The sequence below is a fragment of the Cyprinodon tularosa genome, unplaced genomic scaffold (genome assembly GCF_016077235.1).
Source record: "Cyprinodon tularosa strain WSP-4 unplaced genomic scaffold, ASM1607723v1 ctg180, whole genome shotgun sequence".
Classification (NCBI taxonomy): Eukaryota; Metazoa; Chordata; class Actinopteri; order Cyprinodontiformes; family Cyprinodontidae; genus Cyprinodon; species Cyprinodon tularosa.
The window spans coordinates 602,501-627,749 of record NW_024038609.1 but is presented as its reverse complement, the minus strand read 5'-3'; the positions used below and the strand labels follow the sequence as shown (position 1 = coordinate 627,749).

Below are 25,249 nucleotides of genomic sequence, written 5' to 3'. Positions count from 1 at the left end.
AAAAAAAAAAAAAAGGGGCCCCCACAATGCGACAGCGGACACCAGACACCGACCCGCCCGCAACCGCTCCCCCCCACCGAGGAAGAGAAAAAAAAAATAAATAAATAAATAAATAAATAGGTAAATAAATAAATTAATTAATAATTACAATTAAAATAAATAGGCAAGAGGAGAAGTGCGAGCGGAAAAACCGGAGCCCAAAACAGGACCCAAGACCCGCACCCCACCATGCCGCGCAGCTCCCCCCCTCCCCGAACCGATACCACAGAACCGGCATAGGAAAGAAACACCGCCCAGGAACCGGCATCGTAGCGAAGGCACCGGCACCGACCCCGAAAATCCCCGAACAACACCCAGCCCCACCCCGAAGCGGATCCAGTCCCAGGCCCCAGGGATCCGAGGCCCCAAGGGCACCCCACCCCCAGACAGGAGCCCCAGCAAAGCCCCGGCCGGCCGGGGCCAGTGGAGAGGCCGCCAGGAATGAGCCAGCAGTCCCCCGGGCATCCACCCCCAGCTCCACCAGTGCACCGGTGAGCCCCGACGCCAGCCAGCGGAGGGAGAGCAGGACGGGGGGAATGGGCTCCGCACTTAGCGGAGACTTTAGATGTATTTGGGAAGTTCATGATTTGAAATCTGATAGATTTAATAAACCCCATAATTTATTGAGTTGCTTTCATGCTTCAATCTGGAAATATAATCATGGAAAACAAACTATTCATTCTGTTAAAATATGTTTAATGTGTTTTTAAAGCATTTTAAAACAGAGAAGTTAATTTGATATAACTCAGTTATAACCAAAAACTACCAGAATAAAATCAAGACAAAAAGAATAACATGCTTTAAACGGGCAGCAACTAAAAGTGGAAAAAAAATTAAAACTTCATATTTTCAAATTTAGAGTTCAGAGTTAAATTTACATCTGAAATCAAAGCAACCATCACAGACTGGGATCTGCTGTCAAAATTATAAGAATAATGGGACATTTAACAGACGCCACACCTAAACTAGAAAGGCAGATATCCTGACCTCTAGTGGTGGAGCTTCAGATTGCAACATCATTTCTAAAATGTTATGATTATAATAACTGTAGCAAAGGAAGGTGAACATGTCTGTGTGATAATGATAGCTCTATGTTTTTCCCTCATTAGGGTGTTTGGATAATCTCTGTTAACGTCGTCCACATAACCAAAGACCAGTTTGGTCTAAAGGTAACACTCTATTAACAGACTGACAGAAATCACTGATGTTTGGAGAAAATAAATCCTGTATTGTGACATCCATGAATGTGTTGCACAGCAGATGAGGAGAATAAGTCCTCAGTTGTTCCTGCAGCTGGAAACTTTTAAATCACTGAAAGAAAAGCTTGTAAACTTTTTAAAAAAATATACAGAGTAGTAGAAGACGAGAAAAGAAGGGTTTCAGGCTTCATTGAGTTAGGCAATCATTAGACAGCAGAGAATACTCTGAATACTCCCATTAACAACAGGCGCAGTGGTGTTTTTATACGGAATACAGCTGAATTATACAGTCTTTATGCATCCAAACACTGCATTACTGTTGGGCTGTGAGGCTGAGCGTCCTGCTGTGGATTCAGCTGAACAGAGACAGACGTTCGCTCTGACAGCTAGTCATTGTTCCTCATGTGTGAGACGCTGTTATCCTGCAAACACGTGCAGATCTTCAGGGAACCACATCGAGAAGATGATCCAGAGGGGGAACCAAAGGAAGATGCGAGAGGTTCTCGGAGGGGAAGCAAGAAAGGAACGGCAGGAACATCTAGGCTGATCCATATAGAAAGGGGAACCAGAAGAGAAAGAACCAGAACAAATCTAAGAGAAAGCACCCTAAGAGAAAGCACCAGCGATCCGGATCCACCAGCTGATCCACAGTAGGATCTGAAGAAGGAGGATGTTCAGCTGATGAGGAACCTTAACATTTAGAGAACAGGTCAAACTTGACATCTGGGGCCATTTGTGCTTCGTTTCTGCCTCCTTGGACATTTTTCAGCTGCCGTGCCTCTGCAGAATCGTCTTTATTTCCTGCATTTAGTCATTTTTTATAAAGTGGATCTTGGTGTTCTCACGGTCACTAATTTTATAGGAGAAATCAGTTGATGAGCAGACTCCTTCGATTCTCAAACCCATCCATTCACCTGCACCAGATTCTGCTGTTTTTACTTGAACGTGCATCAGAAATGGGCTGTATAGTCCTTTACAACCTGTTTTATGTTTCTCTTTAAAAAGGCCTCCCTAAACCAGCCTGGTTTGGTTCAGACAAACTCAGAAGGCGGCAGAGAGGTTCTGTCAGCTCTTCGGTCTAAATATCTGCCATAAATGTAGTGAGGCATGAAGGTAAAAGCTGAAATCTGTTCTGGTGGAATTACCTCAGTTAGGATAACAAATTAAAACTCTAAATAGATTTAAGTATTACAAATAATGGGTCTGAATTTCTTAATCACCAGTCTCAGATAAAGGATTAAAAACAGCATATGACTAAAATATGTCAGCAGAAACCCGATTCTCTTAATGGCCTTAAATTTCCCATTTTACTGAGATCGCAAAGTTTTTATTCCTACAAACCAATAACAATAATTTATTAAATCAGAAGATGATAAGCTGGACAAATACTAAGAGTTGTTTTAAAAAGATTTAATTTATGAAAAGAAAATCAAAGCTTTCCATTTCAAATGGGCTCTATGTGAAACAGCATTTGCTCCACTTTTTAAATCACACGTTAACGTTGATCAACCACAGCTGGAGGTTCATTTTTCAAGTTGCACCGATATCTGATATCTGTCAAACATGTAGAATAAAGAAATCGAACCTGTTCAACAACACTATTTAGGAAAAAAGATCCCAGAAAGAAACACGTCAGCCTGCAAACAAAACGCATCCTATAACAGAAAGCAAAGTCATAAACCTGGAAGGCGTTAAAAAGCTTTTCCGTTGACTTTTGGATTCTTGGGAACCACAGAATTAAGAATACGCCAAACAAGCCATGCATGTCACTAAAGACAGAAAAAAAAACCTGCAGCCCTCATTCTTATTTTATTTCAGGGATCATAAGTGAAAACGGCACTAATGGGAGATCTCCAAGGACAGGACCCCTGCTGACAAGTTCACAAAGGGCCAAATCACATTTAATTTACCAAAAACATCTCCATCTTCCCTGATAAGTTTGGGGAGAAAAACCCAAGGACTGAAAAGGCTTTTTGAAGGTTTGGTTCAGTAACAGTCAGACATGTTGGTGGACGTGTGATGGTCTGGGGCTACTTTGCTGCTTCAGGAGGTGGATGACATGAAGTAATTGATAGATTTTTTTTATCATTGCATGTCATCTTTAAATTTGTTTGATGATCTAAACTTCAAATAGACACCAAATGTTTTTCTGGTGCGGTGTTCCCTGATACTGACCGCTAAGGGGCATATGTTAGATTAAAGGAATTTCAGTTAAAAGATGGGATTGATAAATTGTTTGTATAATATAAGAACGGTAACCAGAGATGGGAAGTAGATTTTCAAGTAGATTTTTCTGATATTTTTACTTTACTTTACTACTTATTTTTATGCCGACTTTTTACTTCTACTCCTTACATTTTTACACAAATATCTGTACTTTCTACTCCTTACATTTTTAAAAATTGGCTGGTTACTTTAGTTTTGAATCATTTCAATAGAGTTACCGTTATTATTTTTCACGTCATCAATACCAAATTCAATCTAATTGGATGGGAATCTACGTTGCATTTGACGCACCACTACAAGATGAATCGACAGATTCGGCGGTATTCATAGGCGGCAAATCATTGCAGCTTGGTGGCGGTGGCGTTAGCATAGTAGCATGGACGACGAGATGATTGAAAATGAACACAACGGAGATCTAGTCCTATTGGCAGACATCCATTTAAAATGTAGGCAACGGCATGAAAAAAGTGGTTTCTACTTTTACTTTTATACTTTAAGTAAATTATCAAGCCTGTACTTTGTTACTTTTACTTGAGTAAAGAAGTTTAATCAGTACTTCCACTTTTACCAGAGTATTTTTTAACACAAGTATCTGTACTTTTACTCAAGTACGGAAAGTGAGTACTTTTGCCATCTCTGACGGTAACAGTAGGAACAATCCAGCCCAAAGCAGATTTTATACAGACATGAAGTGACTTAAAGCCTCTAAGGACACGCCCTGTTCGCAGTGAGGCATTGTTAGTTTTTATAAATGTTTTACCACCCTTTGTCTTCTGGTTTTCCAGGATCTTCTGCCTGGCACTCAGACGGTTCGGTTTTTATCCTCGTTCAGATATCATAAAAAGGATTCTGCTTTGATGTCCAAACTTTGCAGGAATGACTTCTGATCGGTATCCGACATCTTGTTCAACACCTCAGCTGAGAGTGAGCTGCTGCTCCCAGATTTTTCCTCAAACCAGCTGTCCAGTGCTCGCTTTGCTTCAAAGCTGGCGACGGGCGGTCCGTTAACGGCCACGGTGAGAAAGTCGTTCATCTGCTCCAGGGTCAGACGGGAGCGGTTGTTCTTATAGATCCTCTGCAGTGCGCCACGACCTTTATCACAGCAGGCCGTTGAGCTGGGAAGGACCCCAACAACCTGGACGATCCTGTTGAGGAGTGGGAAACGCTGCTTGGACCTGGAGATGTGGATGAGGATGTCTTTGAAACCATTCTTGTTGAGGAAGTCTGCCTTTAGGTCCTTCCATTCCACCAGGATACTGCTCCTACCCTCCATCTTGCCTTCCTGACCTGCAGAAGGAATGGACTCCAGGTGGTTGAATATGATTTGGATTTCCTCCTCACCAAAAGTCTGCAGGTCTTTTTGGTTGCTGGGCCAGCTGTCCAGGTCCAGTACCTTGCAGGCTTTGGTGAAGGAACGGCTCTGCAGGTGTAGCCTCTGAATCAGGACACCCTGACTCCTGCTGCAGATTTTTTTCCTGATGGCTTGAAATTTGGAATCTGCAACGTGGAGGTTTTTCAAAGCAACGCCGTTAAAGCTCTCCTTAAAGTTTTTCTCAAACTCTTGCAGGTATCCACCGGGACAGTTCCCCAACTGGACCATCTCTTGGATAACGTCCTCTATCTTGGCTTCCACCTGGGACACCAGCCGATGCTCTCCTTGGAAGCTGAGGGCCAGTCGGTTGAGAACCGCTATGATATCCAACAGGAAGTAGATGAGCTTCATAGACTGATAGTCCATAAGGAACTGGAGTAGTGTGTAGGCAATGGCTGCAGCATCAGCCCGCTGCGTTTGGCTACTGATCTCCTTCAGGTGTGCCAAAACCTCCCTATAATCTTTGATGAGGGCATTCAGGACGTTTGGTTCTCCGATGATCCACCGTACGGCTCGGATATCGCCCAGGAACTCTGTTTCTTCGGACAGAGACGGAGCAGTGGATCGCAGTTCAGCCATCATGCGAGGAGAGTAGCGGTAGAAACTCAGCAGCTGCTTCAGGTTGTTTTCCAGATCCTCTAGACAAGAGAGCTCCTTTCCAGTGATGGCATCCAGAACCTCCAGATGAGGTCGATGGATCATGACTGGAAGGCAAAGCATCCAAGGAAAAGTCTTTTGGACAGATAAGTACAGGCTTGATCTTATCCCTGAAGGGATGTGGGTACCATCAAATCCAAGACCCACAACCAGTGAGTCCTGAAACCGGAGTCCCAGGACACTGAAGGCCCGATCCAGAACTTGGAGGTATCCATCCGCACTAGGCACACTCAGTCTTTGCAAGGACAGGAACTCCATTTGTTGGGAACAGTCACTGGTGGTGAACTGGACATAAACTGCCACCAAGTCTGAGAAAAGGTCGTCGTGTTGAGCATCCAAAATGACGCTGAGATAAGGAGACAGACGCATCTTTTCAGCCAACTCCTCCTTCAGAGCTCGAGCGATGTGGTGGACCAGAATCTGACAGTGTCCCTCATTCAAGTACTGATCCACCACTTTGAGCTCGCATTTCTTCAGTAGCTCAGCCAGAGGCCGGAAGTCTGAGAATGCCCGTCCCTCCAGAGCCAGGTGGTACGCCGCGTTGAACAGCAGCGTCATGTTCTTGCACATCTCCTCCGTCTTCTCCGGATGCATCTGCAGCTTGTAGAGCTGCAGACACTTCTTGTGAATGTTACTTTGACTGTGCAGCTTGATGGTGTGGACCTTGAACTGCTTGGAGCCGGCGATGAAGGCCGAGGTTCGAGATGACTGGATGGTGTACTGACGGCAGACATGGCACCACATTTCATTCAGGGACGGCGAGTAGCGAAGAAACCAAAACTTCTTTAGCCAATCCTTCTTGAAACGGCGAGTTCGTCTGTTTGCTCCAAGGTGAGGCTTTGCCGAGTCCTCTGGGGAAACCACGAGGTCTGCTGGGAATGACTCATCGGCCGAGTCCACTTCCTGCTCGTCTTCATCCATCTGAGGGGGCGACAAGGGCTCGATATCTGGAAAAGAGAACCTGTTTAACTTATGCTGAGAGAACAGTGTCAGTGAATCCAAGTATTTTGAATTCAACAGAACTTTCTGAAAGTCTTAGCTCAGAGTTTTGATAAAGATTATAATTAGAGTAGCTCAGGTTATCCTGAGCTATCTCTATAGGTATGCTGCTATAAGCTGAAGGACTGGTTATACTGCTGCAATAGTGTGTCGCAGGTATGATGCAGATATTTTTAATTATGCCACATTTTAAAGTGTGGTCTGCGCCATAAGGCAAGAGGGACATTCACGAATTAGCTGTGAGTCTAGATACGGCCGAGGCGGTAAGGAAGTGGGGGCAAGTTTGTGCGACAACGGAGGGACGTGAGGGCGAAAAAGAGCGGGGATCCAGGTGGAAAAAGGTTCCCAGCGTTCTCACGCACCTCGCTCTTCTACCTGGTCCATCTTCACGAGTCATTTTCCACAATTGTGGTCATACAAACAAACAAGCCGGTAAGGTACCAAACAGGAAATAGTGTAGAGCGGATGTAGATTTGACCAATCAGTAGCCTCCTGTCTGTGGACACCTAGAGTTTTGTAGAGGTGCAGCAGAGTATCTGCATTCACTACGACACACACGCAGATGACCTGGTTTGACAGCCTTTAGACTGCTGGAGGACATAGGGACCCTTTTTCATCATTCTGCTTCATTCTATCTCTATTCTCCCGCTCTGCAGAATCTGTTAGTTCAATCTCTAACGTTCTGCTCTCTCTGCTTTTTCTCATAGTAGCTTCATCTGGTCTGTTCCTGTTTGGCTGTGACTCCATCCTGGAGAGAAATATCAGCTGTGCTGCTGCCATCAACACCTTTGTTTCTAGATGTTGGAGATCAGCCTGTTTTCCAGTGTAGTCCTGTTTCTCTGACTGTGACTAACTGGATGTGCTCTCTTCATCCTCTGACATGGGAGCTGGCTCAGAGCTCGTCTGCCTGGCTTTGTGTTTCCTGGACGGGGCCGCCTGCGGAGCTGGTTGACAGTTGCATTTTGTATCTCTGCTTATATTTCTATGTCTGCTTCTGTCTCCTTGAACCCCAGTGGGCCTCGGCAGTTGGCCGCTCACACTGAGCCTGGTTCGGCTGGAGGTTTCTTCCTGCTAAACGGGAGTTTTTCCTCTCCACTGTCTCTACAAGCATGGTTGGTGTGATTTATTGTTGAAGATTCAATGAGTCGATGCAATCAGCTGGTTTTACTTAGATAGAAAACTTTAAACCAATTTGACTGTATGATCTGGTTGATTTGTCTCTGTAAAGTGCCTTGAGATGACATATGCTGTGAATATAAATAAACTGAATTGAATTGAGAGCTCATAATGTATTCTTTATTATCTGTATTTTTATAAATATTTGAGCATCCAAGCTTCTTCCTCTCTTTCCAGCAGCTCTGTGTGGAGTTCTGGTCTTTCATAATGCAAATCTGTCCGGCTTTAGCCCAGCAGTCCTTGTTCATTCAAGTCTCACCTCGACACTCGTCTTTACTCACTACCACCCAACCTCATTCGTCCCCTTCACCTCTCTCGGCTGTGCTGGTTGCTGTGGATGGTTGACCCCAGGTGCCTTTGCTCATCCACCACCAGTATCTGTGCTCCCGCAGCATCATAGCTTTCTCTCCATTGTTTGATTCTATTCTCCTTTAATTCCTTATTTGCAGTTATTGTTGACATTGTTTAGCTATTCTTTTCTGGTCTCCAAAAAAGGGTTAAAAATAAACATAGCTGGACCTCATTGAGTGACTCCACCTGCGTATACCTGGCCCAGCGTCTCTGGGTTCGACTGTTCTCAGGCTTCCTCAATTCCAGTCTTGGAGGTCTTGTGTCCTGCACCCTTTAGATGTTTCTCTGCTTTCACACCCGAGTCAAACGGCTGAATTACCTCATCAATACAAGTCAAGTCCTACCAATGAGAGAAACATCTAAGAAGGTGTAGACATCAGACCTCCAGGACCAGAATAGAGGAATCCTGCTCCAAATGCATATTGCCCTGTCTTACCTTGTGTCTAGTAGAAAAAGCCCTTGAAGAAATTATTGTAGTCAATGAGTTTGTCTTTCAGTCCTCAGACGTAGAAATGCCTCAGAACTTAACTCGTGACCTGTGCTTCTCTCCTAGAAACCACTAAAGCCGGGCTTACATTGTGCGATTGTTTTTGTACTTTTCGGGGCGATTTTTAATCTCACTGAGCAGTCGTGCGAGAATTTTTAGATCGGCCTGATTTTCGGCCTGATTGTGGGTTGTGTAGAGTGCAGAAGGCAATCAGCCTCTCAGGACCACCTCCTGATCAGGAATCCTGAGGTCCGGAGAAGATCAAACATGTTTAATTTTCATACGACCATCGTGGGCAAAAAAAACAAGAATTCTTCTTCTTCCTCTCAGGTGACAACACAGAAGCATGGCGGGGTTGTGAGTGAAATTGAGCTCTTTCTGTAAAATTGACAGACCTTGGTTGCCACGTTTGCTCAGCCATGTCTTTGTCCAAATACGTCGTCACCTTTTCTTTTTAGGGCTTTCAGCACAAATTTGCACAAATGGCCAAGGCAGCGCGTTTCACTTATATTCTTCTTCTGCTGATTTGGCTTCCTAATAGACGAGTCCGAGTAGCGCCATCTCACTGCGTAGCTGAGTCCGACGTGGTTTTTCATCATGAGCCGTGAACTGTATGACGAAACCCTGCGGTTTCATCATACAGTGTGAGCTGTAGTTACATGCAACGATTGAAAAAAATTGTATGCCCCGTTTAAAGGAGCTGAAGCTGCTCAAACACAGAGGACAGCCCTGAATATCTGCTGTTTTGTGTGTCTGATCTGGCTGATGTGTATTTTCTGCTCCATAAAATCGTATTGGTTACTACGCTAATGTGGCTACACATCCTTCACTAAGGTCCAAAAACATTTCTTTGAACCCACCTATATAATCCTCGATGGGAGCCTGTTCAGGATGTGGTGGATCCAATATGAGCGGACTAGACGGTCCCATCGAGTTCCCCTGCTGGTTCCTGAGACGGGACAGCTCCTCCTCCAGCTCCATGATCCTCTTCTTCAGTCTGACACAGTTGGGGCAGAAGGGGGTGGAGGGCTCTTGTCCGGTCGGGTTCTCCTCAATCTTCGGCACCGTTTGGTTGGGAATGCCAACACAGCTGTCAGAGGTGTCAGCTCCCGGCTGGAAAAAGGGTTTATGACCCTCACTATGAAGGTGAGACCCAGACCTGGACTCACTGGAGTCCCCAAGAGACGCCTCTAAAACACCTTTGAATATGAGGTCGATTTTCTTCTTCTTGGCTGGAGGCTGTCCTTCACTGGACAGTTTACTGCTACACTGTTTGCCCCGCAGAGCCGAGGGAAGCGCAGGAGATTTCAGATCCTCCTGGACTTTTTGCAGGACTAACGTCTTCTCAGGATCTGAAACAATCAATCAAACAAACAGCTTGATTATCTACATAAAAAAAATCTGCTGGATAAAAAGGTTTAAGTTACTAATATATAGAAGGAAAAAGTCCAATTATATTCAAGTTGAGCAGAATGCTGATCATAGAATGGTACCAACCAATTCGAGATAAAAAATTTAAAAAACCAACAGCACCACCTAGTGGACAAATTAGTTAATATCACATTGAGACTGAAGCATCACCTCACCAGATTAAAGTATTAGTACACCCAAAACATGATTAGCCTTCATTTTCTACTCACCCCCATGCTGAACAACACTCTGGAGTACTTTTTTGATATCTCAAATGCATCTGGAGATCTGGGAGGCTTCTTGCTGTCTGCTGACATTCAAATAATAGAGGTCTATGGCGCCCGAGGCAGAAAGGTCCATAAAAGTCCACAAAAAACGTGTCAATATTCCTCCATACTGCTCGTCCAATGTATTCCAAGTGTCCTGAGTGGGTAGCGTCCAGAATTTACTCGAAACGAAGTCATTTAGAATGTTTTTAGAGCATAAACAGTAGTGTATAGGATTTCCTGAAAGCGAGTTCACGACGCTACGGAAGCCGGCAGACCAAACCAGATGAAAGTGCGCATTCAGCGTCTGCTCTGCCGATAATGCAAGCGTAGAAGAAGAAATGTGCTGTTTACCTGTGCAAAGAAAGAAACAACGAAAGAAAAATGTCTGAGGACTTCAGTGTTGAGGAAGAGCATGAATTCTTTGCCGAGCTGAATGCGCACTTTCATCTGGTTTGGTTTGCCGCGGTTTCCGTAGACTCGTGAACGCGCTTTCAGGAAATCCTATACACTACTGTTTATGCTCTAAAAACACTCTAAATGACTTTGTTTCGAGTAAATTCTGGACGCTACCCACTCAGGACACTTGGAATACATTGGACGAGCAGTATGGAGGAATATTGACATGTTTTTTGTGGACTTTTATGGACCTTTCTGCCTCGGGCGCCATAGACCTCCATTATTTGAATGTCAGCAGACAGCAAGAAGCCTCCCAGATCTCCAGATGCATTTGAGATATCAAAAAAGTACTCCAGAGTGTTGTTCAGCATGGGGGTGAGTAGAAAATGAAGGCTAATCATGTTTTGGGTGTACTATTCCTTTAATAAGCAGGCAACAGAAAAGTGTGCAGAGGTGGGAAGAGTGTGGTTCCATCTCAGTTGCCCTGCTCCTCGTTTCTCTCAGTTCGACTATAAACCAGGCTTTAAACCTGTAGCTACCAGCTAGAACTTTCCTCCATCCTGTTCTAACGATCTCCTCCATGCTTCACCTGCGTCCAGGTTGCGATCGATGCTGTCTTGAGACACACGCTGAAGTTTCTGGACGTAGTCGTCGCTGTACCAAACCCTCAGCTTCTCTCCGGCTTCCAGCCTCCTGCAGGCTCTGAAGTAGAGGTTTCTGCTGTGCTGGAAAGCTGTCAGGTTCCTTTCGCTGTCCTCTGATGATGTACGAACAAACCTGCAGATCAGCCCAGAATTATTAAAGTTCTCCTTTTTTTTAGACATAATAACAGCTCTGACATCATGTCTAGGTCTGCTGGTTACTTATGATCCTAGCAGAACGATTTGCTCTCAGATGGCACGTTTACTGCTGGTTAATTGAGGTTTTAACCTGTTAGAAGGTGACAGTGTAGCTTTGTTAAACCCAGTTATCTGCTAAGTTGTTGAAGATTTCACTTAGTCTGTATAGAAGCTATTTTTCCATTTTTCAGTTAAATCTTAGAATTTAGATTATTTAGTTTCATTTGTTATGTAGAATAGGTTTTTGCTTAGTGATTCACTTAATTAGTTCATTTTAGCTTGGGATGTGGTTGTTTCACAATATAAATAGGTAGGTTTTAGGCAGCTTATTATGCCTGAGGGTTTTCATATGGTTTTTTACCAGTCCCAATCTCAGTCTCAATATCAGTCCCAGTCTCTATCTCAGTCCTAGTCTCAGTCCTAGTCCCAATCTCAGTCCCAGTCCCAATCTCAGTCCCAGTCCTAGTCCCAATCTCAGTCCCAGTCTCAGTCCTAGTCCAAATCTCAGTCCCAGTCCCAATCTCAGTCCTAATCCCAATCTCAGTCCCAGTCTCAGTCCCAGTCTCAGTCCTAGTCCCAATCTCAGTCTCAGTCCCAATCTCAATCTCAGTCTCAGTCCCAATCTCAGTCCCAGTCTCAGTCCTAGTCCCAATCACAGTCCCAGTCCCAATTTCAGTCTCAGTCCCAATCTCAGTCCCAGTCTCAGCCCCAGTCTCACTCCCAATCTCAGTCCCAGTCCCAATCTCAGTCCCAGTCTCAGTCCTAGTCCCAATCTCAGTCTCAGTCCCAATCTCAGTCCCAGTCCCAGTCCCAGTCTCAGTCCCAGTCTCACTCCCAGTCTCAGTCCTAGTCCCAATCTCAGTCCCAGTCCCAATCTCAGTCTCAATCTCAGTCCCAGTCTCAGTCCTAGTCCCAATCTAAGTCCCAGTCTCAGTCCTAGTCCCAATCTCAGTCCCAGTCCCAGTCTCAGACCTAGTCCCAATCTCAGTCCCAGTCCCAATCTCAGTCCCAGGAAGTTGGTCTAAAACCACAAATAACGTTCAGATAGTTCAGTCAAAGGATCTGAAGAAAATATTTTAATCTGGATTAAAGCAGCAGAAGGTTTTCAGGTCCTCTCCAGATTTTAGGGAGTTTATTCCAGATCAGTGGAGCAGAAGAACTAAAAGCTGTGTCGCCATGTTTGGTTCTGATCCAATAGACCTGACAGGTCTGGCTGTCGATCCAACCGTGGTTCTCTACTTTCTTAGTTCTAGTGAGGACGCAGGCAGCAGCATTCTGGATCAGCTGCAGCTGTAGGATCCACTTTCTAGGCAGACCTGTGAAGAAACCACTGCAGGGATCAATTCTGATAAAGATGAACAAATCAGAACTCAGTTTTATTCCTTTAATCCTGCAGATGTTCTTCAGGTGATGGAAGGCCGAATTTGTTCTGTCTTTATGAGCCTCTGAAGGTTCAGGTCTGAGTCCATCACTACTCCCAGACTTAGAGGCTGGATTAACTGAAGCTGGATGTTAACTTTGAAACGCTCTTCCTTATAATAATAAACTATATGCAGGTATGTTTGAATGTAAACATGTTTATCCCAAAAGGCAGCTTTAGGTTAGCATGAGTTTAGAACAGGAAGTTATAAACAGTAAATCATGATAACAGGACAGAATTCATCATGAATGCAAATATCAGCCCTGAGGATCTAAACTGACTGGATTTATTAAATCAAAGACTGATTTCCATCAAAAGGAAACTTTCCTGTTTTTCAAAACATTTCCTAACTAATTATAGACATAGACTTGATAGATCTATCCGTTTTGACCAGTTCCATGTTCACTAGATTTTTCTTCAGTATTGGTTCTGATATGGGATGGATGCATCTCCAGGGTAAAGTGTTCCAGGATCATCCTGATAACAAACCGATGGAGTTAAGATCCACAACCAGAACGTTTCCTCTTAAACATCTGTCCCTTGGTGTTCTTTTTAAACTGGTTTCTGAGTAGAATGTTTTAAAAGTTAGAGGAACCTTCACCTCATCCAGTTGGCTTTGGTGTCATCGCTGCCATCGATGGACAGAGACGAAGCGTCTGAGTCAACAATCTGGAACAAGAAGCAGGAAACAAAGGTTGGTGACGTCAGCTGGTCCCAAACGGCCCCTAAACTGGAGTCACTGGTTTAACTTACAATCCAAGAGAAGCTGCTGGTTGATTCCTCCTCAGACAGCAGCTCACCCTGATACGGACCAAACACCGCCCCCTTTGGGAAGACTGCAGCCACACAGCGGACATCTACCTCCCCTCCCTCGGTGAAGACCTCCAAGCCTGACGGGACCGTCAGCGCCGCCTTGTTGGCTGATCCGGGGGCCACCGGCGTATCAGGGATGAACAGCGGGGGCCCGTGGGACGGACACTCCTCCTGGAAGTGTTTCTGACAGTCCTCACAGACTGGAGCAGGAAAACATCAGGCTGTTACAGAGAGCTGTGGGCTCAAATCTGAGTGGGGGGGGAGACACTCACACCAGCGGTCCGGTGGGTTCTCACTCATGATGGAACCATGGCAACAGAAATCCACATCATCATCCATGTGTCAGACCTCTGAGGAGAAAAAACACACAAACTATTACATGATGATAAATTAACGCGCTTCTTTACTAACAGAAACCACGATTAACTACAGCTCCTGGTGGGATGAATAAAAAGGTCGTTTTAGTTTCTATTGGGAAACTAAAAGGAGAAACAGCGACACCTGCTGGTTGGATTCATACATGACCTGCCTCTGTGATCAATCGGTTCGATTTGAAGTGAAACCAGGGACGTCTTCTTCCACAGAAACAGGTCAGACTGAACGTCCTCAACAACAGACGCTCTCTGATGCAGATCGGTTTATTCTACAGCATCACGTGGAAATATTACCCCCAAACATGTTTTTTTCTGTCATCTATATGTGGATTTTTGGTAAGAATTTAAAAAATACTTTAAGATCGAGAATAAGAAGAACAAAAGGGATTTTATTCTTTCAGAAGATGTAATTTGCCATAAGAAGCATTAAATTTATCGTCATCAGGAGGACATGTTTAAAACATTTTTACTCAGATTTCCACATACCAACTGCTACCTACAAATATCTCTTCAATAAATAATTTTGATTAAAATGAAAATTAGATAAACTGAACATTAAAGAGGTTTTCTAATAGGTTGTATAGCTAACATTAGTATCAATAATATAATTGCCTTCATTCGTATTGATATTGTTTACATTCTTCATATATATGAATATGTTGCACCGATACCAGTATGGGGAGGGGCTCGATCCAGCACTAAAGTGGTGGTATTGGTATTGGCGAGTACCAACAAATAGGGCACTGATAGCATTTTGAGATCCAAAAGTTTATTCAACTATTGGCACCCATTCCAGGTAGGAAATAGAAAGTTCTACTGGATTCACTTTGTATTAGATTTTTTCCTGCTTCCCAAAGGTAGGCAGCAGCTTGATAATATGGAGGACCAACTCTGCCACATTTAAATGTAAGTAGAATTTAAATTATACAGTGAGACATAAATGTATATAACTCTTTTAATTAGCTTCTTTATTTATTTGCCTTATTTATTTTTTTTAGCAAATTAAAAGTTATATACATTTATGTCTCACTGTATAATTTAATTTCTACTTACATTTATTTGTTTATTGTATTTTTGTTGGCAATTAATTGTATGCTTATATATTTATTGAGCATTTATTTATTTCTGTATTTATTTTTAAATATGGCAGAGTTGGTCCTCCATATGACAAAACCATGATGGCAATTATTTTACATCCAGGTAGTATGCAGTTCTTCATATACACACACATCAATTTCAAACAGATGGTATCGGAATCAGCCGATACTGCACAGCCAGGTATCGGGGCCAAAAAATGGCATCGGCGCAACACTAATATATATCAATACACTTATAACTTAATAAGGTGTTACAGAATAGTTCAGTTTCAGATGTGCATCAATCGCTCACTGAGGCCATCTAGTGGTGGATGGCCTCAGTTATTCATTAATTACTTATTTTTTTAAGTATTTATTTATGTGTATGTTATATTACTCCCTAAGACACAGCCCTCCTCATTTGCATAATGAAGCAGAAATGCATACTTAAATGTAAAGAAATAAATAGAGGGTAAAAAAAATACAAAGGAAAAATAAACCAGAAAAATATATAACATGCACATAAATACTTGAAAAATTAAGCAAATAATTAATAAATAAAGCTGAGGATTATAATGGACAAAAAAATAAATAACATAATTATTACAATGCTTATTTATTTATTGAGCATTTATTTATTTCTGTATTTATTTCTAAATATGTCAGAGCTGGTCCTCCATACATTACTGGCTCAAGTAATAATGGCCAAATATTCACAAATACGAGATAAAATCTCATATTACGAGATACTGAGATATGTAATTATGAGATAAACTGTCTGATTTATTTTTTTTTTCTTTGGTGAATGCTATATGACCCCCACCCCAACCCCCACACCACCGGTCCACAGAGATCTTATCAACGCCCCTGCATGTTTCTGACTGATTTTGATCTCGGTCAGAAGCTTCATTTCTGTGGTAATAAAAAGCCAAACTGAGCCAGAATCCCCTAAAGCTCCCAGGTTCCTCAAACTAAAACTTGTTTAACTTTGTGCGTCACTCTGATATCCGGATAACTGCGCACTCTGCGGCCCCGCTGCGCCTCCTGCTCCTCCTCCTGCAGGAGCAGAGGAGCTGCAGCCTGCTGGCGAGCTGCCGGCTCTTCTCTGCAGCCATTTTCAGTGGCCACGGTGGCCACGGAGCCTGACCCACCTGAAGCCGCCGCGCTGCGGGACACTGAGCCTCTGTCCGGGCTCAGTCTCTCTCTCCTTCCTCCCCCTCGTCCGACCGCTGCGGCTGCGGCTGCAAAGTTCGCCTCTGAATGTTTGCAGAGACTCAGTCGCCCTCCTGAGCGGTGGCCACCATTTTTATCACAGGAAATGACATGGAGAGGCGGGAGAAAGAAGCCGCGCGAACATCGCGGTTAATGGAGAGAGTCTGAGGGAGGACGGAGTGAGGGAGGGAAGGGGGGACGGAGCTCTGCCCCTCCGACTGAGAGGCCAGGAAACCCATCTAACCTGGTATAAACCTATCTACCGCCCAGAGAAAAACTGAAAATGATCAAAAATAAAGCTGAACTGATCCGGACTGAAGAACGTTCTCCATCAGAGAACTGGAACCTTCTGGGTTGGACTAGCACATGGGGGCCCCGAGGCCACTGGGGGCCCCTCCAAGCAGACATGTCTAATGCATACATTTTCTTTTGGAATCACTTTTCACAACATGAGTGATGCTGAGCCCAAAATACATGATGAAATACAATAATTAACTTGATCTAAAACACCAAATTAGCAAATAAACAATTACATATCTGAAAGATAAACAGGGAGGCTTGCTGATGCAGTTTGTAGCACTGCTGCCATGCACCAACAAGAGTTGAAGTTCCATACATGGCCAGGGGTTTTTCTGAATGTTCTCCCAGTGGGGTCTCTCTGGGTACCCCAGCTTCCTCCCATACAGATTGTTGGTGTCTAGATCATCTTTAGGTGTGCATGGTTGTGTCTCTGATGGACTGGTGGCTACTGGAGTTAAACATCAACCCCACTGTGACTCTGCAGTGTTCCCAACCGGGGGTACACGTGCCCCTAGTGCTCCGGAAGTACATTGCAAGAGGTACATGAAAATATTTTATTTCTTAGGTAGTAAAGTAAAATAGGCCTGGGATCTGTTTTGTGCGAGTATAAGGGCTAGAGATTTTTTTTCTTTTCTTTTTTTCTTCATTTTCAAGAAGTTGTAACATTACGAGAATAAAGTCGAAAAACTACGAGAATAAATTAGTAAGATTACGAGAATAAAGTCGTAAAATTAGGAAAATTAAGTCGTAATATTATGAGAACAAAGTCCTAAAATTACAAGAATAAAGATTTATTTTATGACAACGCTTATAAGAAGCACTTTCTTCCCTAAAATGAGGAATTTCGAGCATCGTGTGAATTTATGCTTTGGCTCTGGTTTGACAAATGAGGAAATCTTTTAGCACCAGCATCATATTGGGCAGCAGTTCAAAGTGAACTCAGGTTGCTGATTGGTGGAGCTGGTTGGTCGTCATATTCTGTCGGAGCTCAAAGCTTTCTTTCTGAAACAGATTGTTGTATGTTGACTTCATTCTCTTAATATTACAACTTTTTTTCTCGTAATGTTACAACTTTATTCTCGTAATATTAAAACTTTATTCTTGTAATGTTACCACCTTATTCTCGTAATATTACAATTTTATTCTAGTAAAGTTACTTTATGCTCGTAATTGTATTACTTTGTTCTCATAATGTTAAGACTTTAATCTCATATTGTTAAGACTTTGTTCTTGTAATATTACAACGTTATTCTCCTAGTGTTACCACTTTTATCCCGTAACATTATGACTTTATTCTCGTAACATTACAACTTTATTCTAGTAATATTACAATTTCATTCTCGTAATGTCACGACTTTATTCTAGTAATATTACAATTTTATTCTCGTAATGTCACGACATTATTCTAGTAATATTACAACTTTATTCTCGTAAAATTACAACTTTATTCTCACAATGTTACCACTTTATTCTCGTAACATTCCGACTTTATTCTAGTAATATTACAATTTTATTTTTGTAATGCTACCCAGTAGACCCAGTAGAAACATTAAACAATCTTTTATTCATCAAAAAGTAAGTTTTTCTTATATGTTTGCATTCAGCTTCAGTAACTTTTCTTAAGAGGAGCTCTAGTTTTATAAATATAGGTTTATAGGATTTTTTTTATTTTGTATGTTTTTCTATTCATTACCAACTTTCAGGCAACATATATATTGTTTTGAGGTGAAAAACATAAAATTATAAAAATTAGATGCTCAAATTAAAGGAGTAAGTTAAATAGTCATTATTTCACTTTTGGACAATCATAAGTACTTTAGACTGAGAGGGGAACTCATGGTAAGACAAAATGTCCAAAGGGGTATGGATGGGAAAATAAATATGTAATTACATTAGTAACAGGAGGATAATCAGCTCAAGGATTGATACAGTTAGAGACGGTAAATTTATCAGTTTGTTTGCCTTTAACAGATAAGTTCATTAGCAGTGGAGCAGCAGGGTTGAACATGAGGTTTAATCCTCCTAACCAGCTTCCTCCTGTTAGTTCATTGGACAGTTATCAGACATAAACAGGCTCTAAGTCACAGACTGTGCTTCAGAAATTAGATCAACACATCAAGAACATAAGGTTCCATTTTAGGTCTTGTTCTGATTTTTGTAGATTTTGAAAATAAAAAAAACCCCTTCCTGTTCCTCCCTGCAGTGATGGAGCTGCTGTTCTAACTAACAGATCTAAACTCGAAGTTTCAAGCTTTAACACTTGATTCTCATCATCCTCATCGGTAGTTTGGCTTTAACCCAGTCCACACGGTCATTCAGGTTCTGTACTAAAGGAAACTAATGTGATAGAAGAACCACTTTAGCCCCCAGCCCTTCAGAAACAAAAGGATTGAAAATCATGTGGATCAAAGGGGCCTCAGATCTACATCAATCATCTTCTCTATAAATCTGGGCCAATCCAGACTCGTTGCTGTCCTGAAAACTGAAGGGAAGTTTTCTAGAATCTGGGGTTAAAGGATGTAAACATTTACTTTGTTAAATATGTAATAATTTTATGCTGGAAAGCTGTGGTTGGACGCCTGTTAGCAGAGCTTCCAGTTTGGATCCTCTGCCGGCGAAGGCCCAGGAGCTGCAGGTTCTGTGGGATCGGATGCGATCTGGAGGTCAACCAGAATCCCTGAAAAAACTGGATACGTTGCCCTAAGGCCTAAATGCTCAGGTAAATTCTTCCTCCGGTGTTTCTGAATCAAAGTTTAAAGGTTCTGAATGATTGGATCAGACGGTCCAATCAGAAGGTGCAGCGGGATTATTCTGACTGGGTCTACATTCTCAGGAACCGTCAACGATCCAACGTCACGTTTTAGAAACTTTAGACATTGATTTTTTAAAACTTTTATTTTCTCCATATAAAAAAAAACATTTATTTTCCATAACAACAAAGATGTGAGCATTGTAGTTAACAGAACTTTTAGTCCTGCTGACTGTGGCCCGGGCCCAGAACCCAAACAAGAGGACTGTCAGTCTGGCTGCTGCTCCACCGGCTCCTCTCCATGTTCTGCTTGTGGTAGACGCAGTTGCTGTGTTTGACGATGCTGTATCTGGTGAAATTTTTGGAACCTTTGATTAACTGGTGATTGCGAGGGAACGGGCCCGAATGGATGCGGCACACGTGGCACCACATGACGTTGAGGGATGGGGAGAACCGGAGGAATGGGAACTCTGCCAGCCACTGCTTCCTGAAGCGCAGGGGCCGGCGGGCTGCGGAAGGGCGGCGAGACGTGGAGGGAGGCGAGTCGGGAGAGGATGGGTCGGAGCTGAAGGGGGCGGTTTCAGGGTCCGGTTCTCCTTCACTGTCCACCGGTTTAATGTGACCCGCCACTGCAAAGAGAGAACACAGAACCTTTAGAACAGGAATGGGAGGAGAACCAGCCTGTGGCTTCAGCTTAAAGGAATAGTACACCCAAAACATGATTAGCCTTCATTTTCTACTCACCCCCATGCTGAACAACACTCTGGAGTACTTTTTTGATATCTCAAATGCATCTGGAGATCTGGGAGGCTTCTTGCTGTCTGCTGACATTCAAATAATGGAGGTCTATGGCGCCCGAGGCAGAAAGGTCCATAAAAGTCCACAAAAAACGTGTCAATATTCCTCCATACTGCTCGTCCAATGTATTCCAAGTGTCCTGAGTGGGTAGCGTCCAGAATTTACTCGAAACTAAGTCATTTAGAATGTTTTTAGAGCATAAACAGGAGTGTATAGGATTTCCTGAAAGCGCGTTCACGAGTCTACGGAAACCGCAGCAGACCAAACCAGATGAAAGTGCGCATTCAGCGTCTGCTCTGCCGATAATGCAAGCGTAGAAGAAGAAATGTGCTGTTTACCTGTGCAAAGAAAGAAACAACAAAAGAAAAATGTCTGAGGACTTCAGTGTTGAAGAAGAGCATGAGTTCTTTGCCGAGCTGAATGCGCACTTTCATCTGGTTTGGTCTGCCGCGGTTTCCGTAGACTCGTGAACGCGCTTTCAGGAAATCCTATACACTACTGTAAATGCTCTAAAAACATTCTAAATGACTTTGTTTCGAGTAAATTATGGACGCTACCCACTCAGGACACTTGGAATACATTGGACGAGCAGTATGGAGGAATATTGACACGTTTTTTGTGGACTTTTATGGACCTTTCTGCCTCGGGCGCCATAGACCTCCATTATTTGAATGTCAGCAGACAGCAAGAAGCCTCCCAGATCTTCAGATGCATTTGAGATATCAAAAAAGTACTCCAGAGTGTTGTTCAGCATGGGGGTGAGTAGAAAATGAAGCCTAATCATGTTTTGGGTGTACTATTCCTTTAAATCTGACTTTAAAAGGATCCAGAAACCAAGACGAGGAAAAACTGACCAACATTTCATTAGACTGACAAAATCCCTGCTGCTCCTCAGCTTCCTGTAAACTTACACTCATAGATCTCTTCCTCCAAACTGTACCGATCTGGTCGGCTTCCAGCTGCTGAAGCCTCGTCTCTGCCTCTTCGCTTCTGTCGGCTGCTGAGTTTAAACAGCTGCTGCTCCAGCTCCTTGATCCTCCTTAGCTTCTTGGAGCAGCTCCTGCAGGAGGAACCTTTCTTGGTTCCCGGTTCTCCTTCAGGAGACGGAAGCTTGAAGTTCAGCTGCACTTCGTACTCGGCGGATGACGGCTGTCTCTTAGACCGAGCTCTGGCCTGGATGGAGGCCTCCAGAGACGTCTCCAGAGCGTTCCTGAAGAAGTCCTGGAAGAGACGGGAGGTTAGGGGAGCGGTTCTGTCTGGTTCTGTGAACGCTCCAGATGAGGAACCAGCCTCACCCTGAAGCTGGTGTCGGCCCTCTTCTCAGCAGCCTGGTTCTGAGCACTGACTGGGGGCTGCTGGGCGCCAGCGGCTCTGCTCTCCAGAAGAGACCGCAGGGTGGATCTGACCGCCCTCCAGGGTGGCGGGGGGGGCTTCCTGACTGCAGTGGCACTGTTGGCTCCTGAACATGGAGGGAAGACATTCAGCCTTAGACCTGAACAATCGCTTCTAATGTTAGGATGATTCTAAGGGCCCTTGACTGAAGGGGGGGGGCCCAAAAGAAGACGAAAAGATTTGTCCCGCTTTTCAAATATAAAAAGAAAATCCAGCAGTAAAATAAATAATTAAAAACTACATAAAGTATAAAGTAACCTTTAAAAAAAAAACAGCCAGATGCCACTATACGAATTGAAAGCTCAATTTTTCGACTATCAAAAAATTCTTTGAGATAGGGCCAAGGATGAGGGAGGTCTGGTTGGTCTCCCTCTCCCGATACGCTCTCGCCTGTGTCCGACCTTTCAGACATTTCAGCATCTTTTTCTGAATCCTACATTGTAGCATGGCATAGACAATTCACATTTGCAGTTTGAAGAACACCTGCTTGCTTCTGATGATTTCCTTTAGCTAACCAATGAGTGTTTGCGTTATATGACTCATCCAATCACACTAGTTTTTACTAGGATGGATGGAGCCAATGATCTGCATTGGATGGAGCACATGATGTGAAATAAATATTTATAAACATTAAACTGAAGCCAAGAGTAACGAGTAACGTTTGTTTTAAAAATGTAAGGAATAGAAAGTACGGATCCTGTAATGAGTAGAAGTCAGAAGTAGGAGGAAAAATAAGTAATGGAGTAAAATATAGATACCTAAAAATTGTACTTAAGTACAGTAACGATGTATGTGTTCTTCGTTACTTGACACCTCTGGACGGAGATAAGAAAGGCCCCTAACAGGCAGATGGTAGGCCTGGGCAAAAAAGATCGATTCAATTAAGTAATTAAATTTTTTTTGCAGCTGTTACATTTTTTATTTTTTCTAATTTATTTTTTGTAAAATGTTGCAATTTTGGTCCCCTGGAGCTTCCGTAGGTGGAGTATTACTCCCACAGAGCAGTTCGGTGTGACTACCTAATCCGTTCCGGAATCACGATCTGTCCTTCGCATATGTGAATAGATATACATCTAGGGCTGCAACAACGCATCGATAAAAATCGACTGTTAAAAGCGTTGGCAACGAAATTCATCATCGATTAGTTGTGTCGCGCGATTAATGCGTCATCCGCCGTCATCACATCCACTTGACTGAAACGGGGAAGAAAAAAAAAAAAATACGGCAGAGCGAGCCAGCGCCGCAGGTGCAGTGTTGCCAACTCAGCGACTTTTCAGACCCCTCCATCGACTATTTTTCAAAAAAGCGACTAGCGACAAATCTGGCGACTTTTTACGGTGTCACTGGCGGCTTTTGGAGACTCTTACGTGAAAGCATGTATCATTCCTACTCTGCCATGGGGGCGCCTCCCCCCGCTCCCGCAGGAGTCCCTCTCAGCGCTGCAGTCAGAGCCGCAGGATGTTTACCCTCAGCGTCCAGACTGCAAATGAAGCGCGCATGCGCCGGGATTGACGGCGCAAACTGATTACAATAATTAAAATAGCCTGCGCTTTGTAAAGCGAAAAAAGTCGGAACATGCAACTTTTGTCAAAACAAATGAACATGGCACGGAACCACCATGTTTGTTTGGTTTTAAAGTGGGGAAACGTATCGTTAGTTTCTCAGGTAGCTCATCTGATGCTTTCCTTACAGTGTTAGTAGGTTACAGACAGTGAGAAGGTTGGCTACTTATTTTACGTTTAATTTAATTGAATTAGCTTAAGCAGCGTTTGTATTTACTTTATAAATAAATTAACTTGCAAATTATGAGGGCAAGGCTTTTAAAGTTTAAATCTTCTGGCAAAGATAAAGTAAAGAAGATCCTGCAATTTATGGAAGTAAAGCAGAATAAAATCCAGCAAGATCAGTAATATTTCAATTAATTATCTGCCACATTCCCATGTAAATATCTGTCTTTGGAGGATGTGTTTTTTAGCACCCCTAGTTCTCTCATTTTTATTCCAAATACAATTTATAATTTGAATCACAGGGCTATTTTTATCTCTATGGTTCAGTATTTTCTCAAGTAGCAACTTTAACTGCTATACTTTCCTGTCTTAAAAGGCAGAACTCTTCTAGTCTAAAAAAAACTAATTTGTTGAAATGGGGGGGCCTATTGTTTGAACCCCTTAGGGGCTTTTAAAAACAAAAATGTCTTTATGCGCTTTATGAAACAAAGTACCCTATATTTTGTGGATGTACAGCTACATTTTTCATGTAAGTTTGCGTAGTTTTAACAAACATTTATTTTTCATATTGCACCAGTACAGTTAATGAGCAACCTGTACTTGTGTGCTTGTTTGTTCTGTCTAAAATGTTTATTTTGGAATAAAGAGGTTAATATAAAAAATATTTTTTGTCCGATTCATCGATTAATCGAAAAAATAATCAGCCGATTCATCGATTTTTAAAATAATCGTTAGTTGCAGCCCTATATACATCTATACATAATTACATAAATAATGTAATTATGGCACTAAAATTACTTATTTCTATCCTTAACTCGAGAAAGAATGCTAATACACATCTTTAAAAAGTATTTTACGACTTTTATGAGACAATTTTTATGCTTCTTACATTTTCTTCGTTAAACTGCTTCTCTGACGTCATCATCAGACATGCTCAGAGCAGTCTCACAAAATCTGATTAAACCATGTTTATATGCATTTTAGTTGCTTCTTTCTTTAGATTACACACTATATAGCATAAGGTTAAAACAAAATGAAAACAGAAAACTGAAAAAGACTAGATTAATGTTTAAATCCTAAGCCGAAAACGTTAGCCACCTGAAGTAGCATAGGATCCCATTTCTGGTGCAGATCCGGCAGAGGCCAGCTATGAAACAGAAAGGATTTTAAGGTATTGTTTTCTAAGGAAATACATGATCCTTTAACACATTATATTTTAGAACGTTTACTATTTTTTTCAGGTGGGAAAACGTCATTTAGGCCTTTTTAACAAAATAAAATTGAGGACGAACTGTTTGTACATGCGCAGGACGGATCGTGCCTCCGGGGCGGATCGGGTAGTGATATTCGGTAAGCAACATAATGGCTACTTGTGAGAGTGGGAAGTTAGTCCTGAAAAAAGGAATAAAATCATCTGTTTGGGACTAATTTGGTTTTGCTGCGACAGACATGGAGCAAGAATCCCCCCCGCTGCAATGGCAGCAGCACCACAAACCTTTTTCAGCATCTTAAACAGAGACATCCGGTGGAATATGAAAAATGCCCACCTCTGCAAACAACCAACAAACCTCAGCTAGAAGCCTAGGCTTGAAGGTGATGAAAACAAACACACCAAACATCAATTGAAATGTTCGTGGAAACTTAGATTAGATTCAACTTTACTGTCATTACACATGTACAGGTACAAGGCAACGTAATGCAGTTTAGGTCTAACCAGAAGTGCAAAAGCAGCAAGTGCAGGATAAATAATGGTTCCATAAATACAGGACAAGGGTATTTCTACTGAATGAGTATAGAGATGAATACCATTATAAATAATTAATATAATATATAGATCACTAATGTTATGAACTAAATTTACAGCTGGATATGTACCAAATATAATATACAGGTGGATATTACTATTAAAAAAAGGTTGGGGTAGGGTAATTAGCAAGACGGTTAGCATTAGCTATAAGGATGCTCAAT

General features: G+C 42.6%; 2 protein-coding genes across 2 annotated transcripts in view; both read right to left on the bottom strand.

Annotated features, from left to right (window-relative positions):
• Positions 1-4,285: 4,285 nt before the first annotated feature.
• Positions 4,286-16,448, bottom strand: prdm11 (PR domain containing 11). Its single transcript, XM_038282164.1, has 7 exons — positions 16,255-16,448; positions 13,926-14,003; positions 13,594-13,853; positions 13,442-13,509; positions 11,171-11,358; positions 9,367-9,858; positions 4,286-6,440 (listed from the first exon to the last, which is right to left on the bottom strand). Exons 2-7 carry the CDS (start codon positions 13,990-13,992, stop codon positions 4,300-4,302), a joined length of 3,216 nt encoding a protein of 1,071 aa, XP_038138092.1. The 5' UTR covers positions 13,993-14,003; positions 16,255-16,448; the 3' UTR covers positions 4,286-4,299.
• The window catches only part of LOC119781630, a 14,625-nt gene continuing 5,445 nt past the window's right edge, over positions 16,070-25,249 (bottom strand). The window contains exons 3-6 of the mRNA XM_038282170.1: positions 21,458-21,621; positions 21,074-21,383; positions 19,598-19,993; positions 16,070-16,389 (exon numbers count right to left, since the gene is read on the bottom strand). Coding sequence (XP_038138098.1) covers positions 16,070-16,389; positions 19,598-19,993; positions 21,074-21,383; positions 21,458-21,621 — 1,190 coding nt within the window. The remainder of the gene's footprint in view (positions 16,390-19,597; positions 19,994-21,073; positions 21,384-21,457; positions 21,622-25,249) is intronic.